The following is a 10,343-nucleotide window of genomic DNA, read 5'->3' as shown; positions in this document are numbered from 1 at the left end:
CTTATGAGCCTAGATAATATTAGAATGTGATATTCGAAACAAATGTTATGTCTACATTATTATTGCCGAAAAGCAGCTGAGATGTGCCAAAAATTAAAATAATATAATATAAAGTATATTCATGCTACTTCTGGATAAGTTGAAGATTTACAATAAGTTGAATTAGAGTGCCCACGTTTTAGTGCACACAGGGATAACTTTGATACAGAAAGGAGCTGTGTTTTAAATTTTCCACCGGATCTCGGTCTTTAGTCTATTCGCCTGATTTAACCTGGCTCAGGAGATTATCAGTTACAAACGTAACCTAGATCTATTTGATACTATAAACACTTTTCATTTAGACAGTGACGGCGGACAGTGGCGGCGGTGGCTGCAGAGTTGTCTGTGTCGATGGCGGCCGTCGTCTACGTAGACTTTCTAACAGTGAAATTATGTAATAATCCACCACGATGTCAATATCAGAGCAAGCGAATTATAAACAGAAGTGGAATTGGCGACGTATTTAGGGCGACAGACGGAGACGGTGATAAATAAGTGGACGAAGGGGCAAAGGTTCCCAAAGTATGACGAAGGACAATAATCCTGTTGTTGATACATAAAAAAAAGTAAGGCAATGATGAGAAAGTCCATTGTCACTGAATTGCATCACTTTATGTGTACCTATTTTTTGGCATACTTCTATAGAAATATATGAATTAAAAATCCACCGTAAATCCAGTTCTAAAAACAACAAACAATCCAGATTAAGTTCCAAAGTCTTAAGCATCAAAAGACGATTTGGTGAGTTAAAGGACAAGGAGAAGTTGAATTGCGATTTCAGTAAACTATTTGGTGTCAGCGATAATTTGTTCTAGACATACAGAATGGGTATACCAATGGAAGTCCGGTGTCGTGGCTAGAGTAAATGCGTTAACCCAATGACTAGGCGTACTTTTTAAGTAACCAACGGAAGACAAAAGACTAGAGCGTTGCACAAAAGTCTATATTTTCTTTTTTCAATTTTTGTATCCATGATAAAATGCTATTTCATTGTAGATGTCGTAGGTCACCAGTATACAAACAAATTAATTAATATAAAGATATTTCTAATTTTTATAAAAATAGTATTGAAATACATCATTATCAAAACTATACACTATACAAAATGTTATGACATGAATACTTGTTTTTATCAAATTCCAAGGCTTCTTGATTCCCACACTTCATTATCTTAACTAAAGGGCCAAATCTGATAATTCCTCTTTCTTAGTAAAAAAACTATGAAATTATCTATCAAATATAAATGAATATATCTAGCAATTTACACATAAAACCGCATGCTATAAATGCTTATCACAAATATGCAGTTATCAAAACATTCTTTTTAGGTTTGTTTAAATGTAAAATACGCCTGATTGCACGGCAAATAGTAGCAGGCAAAAAGGATAAAATAGCGTTGCCATAACAACGTTGTGTTCTCGACCATGTTACTGCAAAATTCGCTGATTTTAACTTGTTAACTTCCCGTAGGGTAGTTATAGTAATGAGACGAAAATCGAAAATAATTTTTTTTGCATTTCTCGACGATTTGAAGGTTACTGAACATTTTGGCATACCTCACAAAAAATTGATGTGTGTGTGTGTTTTTTGTATGTCCGCATTTTTCGTCCACGTTTTCGGGCGCACGGATCAACCGATTTGAATGGTTTATAAAACATTCGATCCCTATTGATAGGGAGATGTGCTGATTAGTTTTTGGCAAAGGCAGGTCCAGCCGTTACGGAGATATGGAGCAAAGAGTGCAGAAAATGGAAATCGAGTTTTTCAGTTTTCAAAAAACATTCAGTTAGTAATGACAGGGAAAAGTGGTTATTAGATTGTTAATGTTCTGGAGATAAATTGATTTACATTTGATTTGCTCAGATATAACAAGATAATGCAAAAATAATGAAAGTTACAATATTTGTAATAATATATTTGAAAACGTTTAAAATTTCTCGAATATTTCATTACGATACGGAAAGTTCCAGCAATTTGCCTTAAAGCACGATGCCATACACCACTAGTTTTTTTTTACTTCAGATAATCTTGAGTTTGTCATAAATATAATTGGTATCTCCTACATAGCAGCATCAGATTTTATATCTACCGCAAAATCTGTCCTGCGTATTTTATGTTATCTTATCGTGTCAAGTCATTCTGTATCATCTGACATCAAAATTAGTCCAAGTGACATTTAGACTTAGACAAAATACCTGAATAATGTATGTATTCATCAATTGATTAATTTATAATTTTAGAACCCCTGCCTCGATTTCAGTTCACCTACATTGGATTTGTTTGTTTTCTCGAAACTCGAAGCTGTTTGGTAATCAGCTGTCACAGTTATAATCTGTTATATAATGTCATGTTCCTATTAATAAACGAGAGCTTTTAACTTGTTTTCCATTTTAACTTTTTTTTTGCTATGGTTTTCTGCTAAACTGAACTAAAGAACTGTTACTGGAACTGTCCGTCTGTCTGGCGACGATAACAGCAATTCGCTAATGAGATTTCTCTACTGTAATATTTATAGTGAATAGGAAAATATCGATATAAATAATAGATATCGATTTGTAGGTAATTTCAGTTAATATAAAATGATATTTACACTTTGCTAAATTTAAATATCAGATCCAAGATAATTGTCCAAAGACAAAAAATGCATCTTCAAAGTTTGACCTCAGAGCAAATTGTACTTTTTGTACATTTTAGGCACTTTTGATAATAGATAAAAGTCTATATAATTCTATCTTGAAGTAAAATGAATTTACTTTTAATATTAGGATAAATCTAGTTAAAACAATATTAAAATTTCTCCAGGCTAATTTATTTTGGATAACCAATTTTGTCTTTATAGACAGAAAATAGATCATGGAGGTTTTGCACTAAAATTATATGTGCTTTTGCAAATTTGCGATGTGAAATGCACAATGTGATTTTTTTTCTCTTGTTGCTTTGATTCCAAAATTAATAAAAAATAACTAATAGTTTGATTTATATTTTATTATCATTGTATAATTTTAATAGATATTGAACAGTAATATAACATAAAAATATAAAAAATAACATATAATATCCTATGTCCTTCAAAATCATATTAAAAATTATCAAATTATTTTTTACATGCATATCATTGGATAAGTTTGTTATTTTATTTTACTAACTTTTTGAGAAAATTTCAATAATTATCTCTAAACTAAACAATTACGATCTGTTATTATTTTAAAATGTTTGTTATTATTTATTGGTTTATGTAACAAATTTTATAAAATAAAAATATTTTAAATTTAAATTTTATATTTTGCTGAAAGAAATTGTACTAATTAAAAAAATTTAATTAATTAATAATAACAAAAAAAAACAAGAAGTATGTTGAAATTTCATTAAAGAAAGACAAAAATATCTGAAGAGCTCTTAGTTAGATCCAAATAATATTGCTTTTAATATTAAATATTTTTTATCAAATTTAATATTATGTCTAACCTTGTATTTAAATTCTTGAAGTTCTAAAATAAATTCTATCAAATATTTATGTATTATGTATTGAAAATACTCAAAAATTTACTCAATAAGAGATGAACAAGCTTGTGATTTATTTTTTATTGTCAACTTGAAGTTTGTCAAAAGTTCTGTATTTTACATTCAGATTTAAAGAAGAAATGAAGCAATTTTTTTGATATTAGTGAAAAATAGATTAAATTTTAATAATACTCAAAAATTTGCTCAATGCGTAAAAAGTTTGTGATTTATTTTTTATTGTCAACTTGAAGTTTATTAAAAGTTCTGTTTTTTTTATTCAGATTTAGAAAAAATCAAGTAAATTTTTTGATATTAGTGAAAAATAGATTAAATTTGAAAAAAAAATTCCCATGGCTATTTAGGAACCATCACCAAATATTGATACATTTAGAAAAAGAAAAGCAAATAATTAAAATTTTTACACAATTTATCAATCATTCCTCAAAAATAAAATTTAACTAATAAACCTATATTCCTAACTAAATAACCTAAATAAATAGCACTTACATCAATTATCATAATTTTTTTTTAAGATTATAAATTAAGATTATAAAGAATTGCTAACTTCTTAAAACTATAAATCAAGCATAACTATTTTTTAATACTCCATAGGGGCGCCACCAACTGTAGCACGTAAATTTACCACTAGGTTCAAATTCTGGATTTCTGAATTTCTGGACCAAAAATTACAAAATATCACCTGGGAAAAAGCAAAGTCCAGTAAAATAACACGTGTATTTATTTTTTACATAAGTTTAAAAAAAATCTAAATATTTTTACAAACAAATTTAAAAAAATACGATTTTATCTTGTAACTAAAAATGTGATGTTTGGTGGGAGAGGGAGGTAATTTTAAATATCACCAAAAAGGGGAAGGGGTACAAAAATCTTTAAAGAATCGGTCACCTGATTAATGGATGGCCCTTTAGATAACCAGTTATATAAAAAGAGTATTTAGACATAATACACCATTTGTTCAAGGTCAAGTCTAATTTCTCAGACTACGACCAGTTGATTAGTTTGTTACAATTAAACGAACAAGATTTGATAAGTCTTTAAAATGATGATTGATCTAACTAAATTAATCGATATTTTTCCTCTAAATATCGATAATTCTTCACCATTTCCCAGCATTATTTTCCTCAATAAATTTTATAAGTCTCCAGCTGTACCACGAAGGGCAAATCGTTCCATCAACGTCAACTTTGCCTGGATTTCTTCACATTTTGTGGAACAAACCAACACCAATACCAAAACCAACACCAACACATCTATTTATCTATTACCACTTGTAATTAAATAACTAACTGTTCATAGTCATATAGTTGTTATCGTCGTAATCACTTTTCTACATATGTAATAAAATAAATCCAAGCACTGGGACAATTTGAGAGCGAAACCGAATCATTCGAAGAGAATTGAGGCCAATTGAGTGGGTTTATAGAAATCGTGGCGAAAACGATTTATGGGAAATAGATCGATAGATCGAGAAATGGATTGCAAAATTTCCATTCATCCTTGGTGATGGATGGTATCCTTGAGGAATAGATACTAACAAAGTTTGTCTCGATCTCCTTAATTTCAACTTCTTTCAGTTTCAGTTTACTGAACTTTTACTATCTTGAATCTTGAATCTTAATTCTTCTTCCATCAGAAGAAAAGGAGCGTGACGCCACTTACAGTTAGTTCGGCACTGGACCGTGGTCGTCGGATTAACTCTGATTTATTGTTATTATTATTATAATATTTTCATCTAGTAAATTTTTTTCTTGCAATAATTCATTGCAAAAAAAATCACAGCAAAGAAAACGGTACTGACTGAGAGGTCAACGATACGAAACGGAAATTTGTTGATTTGAGGAAACTTTCCTAAAAGTTGGATTCAGTAAAGATGTAAATGATATTTATTTTTATATTAGGAAAGCTTGCTGTTTTATTTTTCCACTGGCTTACAACAAAATAACCCACTGCATTTTGTTTTGAAATACTTTTAGAATTCAAAAATGTATTCATTCCGGACCAACTCTTTTTGTTACTACTCCTTTGTATTAAAAAAAAAAGTAAAATTGTTAATTTTGGAGATTATTCTGTATTTGGCAGATTATGGAAATTGAAGCTAATTATCTTTCCTCTAATAAGGTAAGACCTCTAAACATGTTTATAGAAAGTTCTGGAAACCAACGTTTTGGTAAAATAATTTGAAATTTATAAATTCATGGTATTTCTTTTAGTCGCCTAGTTTATTTGTTTTTTTTAGAATACTCTTTATACTAAAAGAATGTTACAAAAAACTTCCAGTAATTAAGTAGGAATATTGTACGATAAAATGTTCTTAAATAAATTTATAATAAAATAAAAATGTTAAAATTATAGAAGTTCAAAATGCTTAGTTTTTATTTTTTCACAATATTTCTTAATGTTATAGCCATTTATTTTATTTTACAATAAAGAAGTAAAAAAATGTAGACCAGACTCAATGAAAAAATTATAACTAGTGGTGTATGGCATCGTTCCTTAAGGAAAATTGCTGGAACTTCCCGTACCGGAATGAAATATTCGAGGAATTTCAAATGCTTTCAAATAAATTGACGATGAAGGACGTTATCTGATAATTCTAAGAATTATATAAACTAATTAGCAAAGTTAAAATTATTTTTCTCAAGCAAATAAATAAGCTTTAAAATTTTAGCTTGATTTAAAATAAAACTCCGATTCGGATATTAAAAAAAATTTGGAAATTCAAAAAAAATCGTTGTTTTATCTAAAAATAATTATTTTGTCAGCACGAGCAAAATGCTTTTCAAGTCACTCAAATCGGATGCTATTTTCTCTGAGAAAACTGAATTTTTTTGCACATTTAGCTCTGTATCCCCGAAACCGCTGGACCTGCCTTTGCCAAAAACTAATCACCACTTCACCCCATCATTACAAATTGAATGTTTTATGAATCATTCAAATCGGATGCTTCGTTTTCACAAAAACTCGATATCCAGTTCCTGCACTCTTTGCTCCATATCTCCCTAACGGCTGGACCTGCCTTTACCAAAAACTAATCAGCACATCTCCCTATCAATAGGCATCGAATGTTTTTTGAATCATTCAAATCGGTTGATCCGTGCGCCCGAAAACGTGGACGAAATATTCGGACACACAAAACACACACATCCATTCTTTCTGAGGTATGCAAAATTGTTCAGAAACCTATGAAACGTAAAGAAATATAAAAAATTTAAATTTCGATTTTTTAACGATTACAATTAATATGATAATTTATATTGAACTCTACATTTTTTTTCATTTCTCGGCGAAACCAAAACAGAACTTTGCCTATCAGAGCATGAAGATAATCTTGTTTCTTGACTTGGCTTGGAAACAATTCTTAATTCCTCTGGAATTGTTAATGAAAAATGTAAATAATAAAACATTTCTGTACATTACATATGATTTAGTATTATTGTTTTTTTTCTTAACGTTCCAGAGTCATGGACACGTAAAAAGATAGAAGAAATATTTTTTTAATTTAAATTATTAAGAAGATGATTTGGAATTCGAAGTAGTCGATGTAAAAGATTCTGTAACGGATTTGTAGTTGAATGCCACTTGGGCCTAGTAATAAAAGTATCTGTTGCAAAATTATTAAGACCTCTTGATACTTTGCGTAATTATGAAATAATCTCCAAATCTTATTTTATGATCTAATTAATAAATCTTTTACAAGACAATTAAATTTTATTATCGGTGCGTAACGCTTCAGAAAAAAAATGCGTAACGCATTTCGTTCACAGAAATTCGTCTACTGTCATTTTCTGGTTCACTGTCATTTTTATACAAAATTTTACTCTTTTTTTTACTATCACAAAAAGACTTTCCATCTTTCTAAATAATTATTTAGATTATAATGCAAGTTTTTTGATAAAATTTCAAAAGAATGGGAGGAGATTTTTAGTATGGTTTTGTATAAAGAAAAAAACTAATAAGATGTTGTAGATTTTTGCGTAATTTGAGTATGTTGTATATTGATATATACATTATGATGACAAGTACTAAAATTTGTAACTTTACTTAGAAAATTTTGAGATATTTAGATAATAACTAAACAAGGTACCTGGATGAATCTATATTACAATACATTTATAGGAAATGAAATTGGGTTTTTGAGGAGCTCTTCAGGGTAAACCGTTTGCAATAGAAGTGTGTAATTTGAGTATGTTACATATTGGTGTATACACTAGGTAGACAAATCGTAAAATTTGTAACTTTACTCACAAAATTTTGAGATATTTAGATAATCTCTAAACAAGGTACCTGGATGAATCTATATTACAATACATTTATAGGAAATAAAATTGGGATTTTGAGGAGCTCTTCAGGACAAATAGTTTGCACTAGAAGTGTGTAATTTAAGTATGTTGCATATTGATATACACACTATACAGACAAATTCTAAAATTGATAACTTTTCTCACAAAATTTTGATATATTTAGACCGTCTCTAAACAACGTACTAAAATGAAACACTAAAATATGTTTGGAAAATAAAAATATGATTTTGAAGAGCTCTTCAGGACAAACCCTTAGCACCTAGAAGTGTGTAGTTTGAGTATATTGCATAATGATGTATACACTATACAGACAAATTCTAGAATTGATAACTTTTCTAATAAAATATCAAAAAATTTAGACAAACTCCAAACAACATACCAAAAGATGAAACACTAAAATACGTTTGGGAAATGAAATGAAGATTTTGAATAGCTCTTCAGGACAAACCGTTTGCACAAAAAGCGTGTAATTTGAGCATATTATATACTGGTGTATACACTATACATACAAATACTAAAATTAATAACTTTTCTCAGAAAATTTTAAGATAGACAATCTCTAAACAACGTACCAAAAGAAGAAACACTAAAATACGTTTGGGAAATGAAATTTGAGATTTTGAGGAGCACTTCAGGACAAACCATTTACACAAAATGTTTATAATTTGAGTATGTTACAGACTGGCGTATACAATATACAGACAAATAGTAAAATAGATAACTTTTCTCACAAAATTTCAAAATATTTAGACAATTTCTAAACAGAGTACCGGGATAAAATAATATTACAATATACCTAGAATAAAATGTAAATTTTGAGAAGCTCTTCAGGACAAACTGTTAACAGCACAAGTGTGTAATTTGGGTATATTGCTAATTGATGTATAGACTAAGCAGGCAATTAGTAAAATTGATACAATTACTCACAAAATTTTAAAATATTTACATAATCTCTGAACAAAATACAGGGATAAAACTTATATTAAATACGTATAGAATATGAAATGTAAATTTTGAGAAGCTCTTCAGGGTAAACTGCTTGTACAAAATCAGTGTAATTTGAGTATGTTGTATATTGATATACGCACTATACAGGTAAAAACTAAAATTGATAACTTTTCTCAGAAAATTTTAAAATATTTAGACAATTTCTAAACAATCTAAATAGACTACACTATTACACGTATTGGTAATGAAATTAAGATTTTGAGGAGCTCTTCAGGACCAATCGTTTGCACAAGAAATGTTTAATTCGAGTATGTAGTATATTGATATACACACTACGAGGACAAATACTAAAATTGATAACTTTTCTCACAAAATTTCAAAATATTTAGACAATTTCTAAACAGAGTACCGGGATAAAACAATATTACAATATACCTAGAATAAAATGTAAATTTTGAGAAGCTCTTCAGGACAAACCGTTTGCACAAAATGCGTGTAATTTGAGTATGTTGTATATTGATATACACACTATACAGGCAAATAATAAAATTGATGACTTTTCTCACAAAATTTTACAATATTTGAATAATTTCTAAATCTTTACTTAGAAAATGAAATGGAATGTTTTAGGAGCTTTTCAGAACAACAATGTGCAATAATAATTAAAAAATTAAAGATTTTTGGAAAAGCGCTCTTTTTTCGATTTTTCAAAATGCTGTTGGAAAATTCAATGTAAAGTAAAATTTATTACGATATTTGAAACTGAATTTGAAAAATATACAATACAAAAACTTAAAATATCAAAAATAAATTTCTACAAAATATCTATAAATATGAAATATATCTACATAGTAGTGTTATATAACAAATCTTTAGTTAAATATTAATAAGTATAACATAAATATTAGTTTTATCTAATTTATTAAAAAATATAATCAAAAAACAGCTAACAATTGAATTTTTTTATACACAAAACCTTTAACAAATATACTTTGCAACAATTAAATTATTTTTGTTAGTAAAAATTAATTAAATGTTTAAAAGTTTTTTCAAAATTCTCAGTATAATTTAGTACTTCATTTTTTTATAAAATAAATTTTATTTCCAAAGTTTGGCCCTGTTAAGAGAGTGTATGTTGTCCTTGGCCGTGAATATAAAATATAATTCATGTACTAATTATACTATTACTTAAAACTTGAATGAAATTATATATATATATATATATATATATATATAAATATATATATATACATAAAATTATACACATGTTCTTCGGCAAGATCTATCTATCTAAATATCTGAAAAATTTTGGCCATTTCACACAATTTTTTCTTAAAAGAACTGTCAAAATTAATTGTGATTTCTAAGATTTTAATACTTCCAATATAAACTAAGATTTCTATTATAGCCTATAACCTAAGTTAGATATAAATGCACAAATTGAAGCAAAAAAAATGAAATCGGTTCAGTAGTTTAGGAGTACATCGCGGTCAAACATCCTGACACATACATTTTACATATATAAAAATTCAC

The 10,343-nt window shown here is 28.2% G+C and overlaps 1 protein-coding gene across 1 annotated transcript in view; it reads left to right on the top strand.

The window, feature by feature from the left end:
* Positions 1-390: 390 nt before the first annotated feature.
* The window catches only part of LOC113367650 (cytochrome P450 307a1-like), a 48,330-nt gene continuing 38,377 nt past the window's right edge, over positions 391-10,343 (top strand). The window contains 1 exon segment of the mRNA XM_026609237.1: positions 391-523. Coding sequence (XP_026465022.1) covers positions 391-523 — 133 coding nt within the window.

The sequence above is a fragment of the Ctenocephalides felis genome, unplaced genomic scaffold (assembly GCF_003426905.1).
Source record: "Ctenocephalides felis isolate EL2017-DRISC unplaced genomic scaffold, ASM342690v1 CF-g0.4_SCAFFOLD_01170, whole genome shotgun sequence".
Taxonomy (NCBI): domain Eukaryota; kingdom Metazoa; phylum Arthropoda; class Insecta; order Siphonaptera; family Pulicidae; genus Ctenocephalides; species Ctenocephalides felis.
This window is presented reverse-complemented; position numbering and strand designations above follow the sequence as displayed.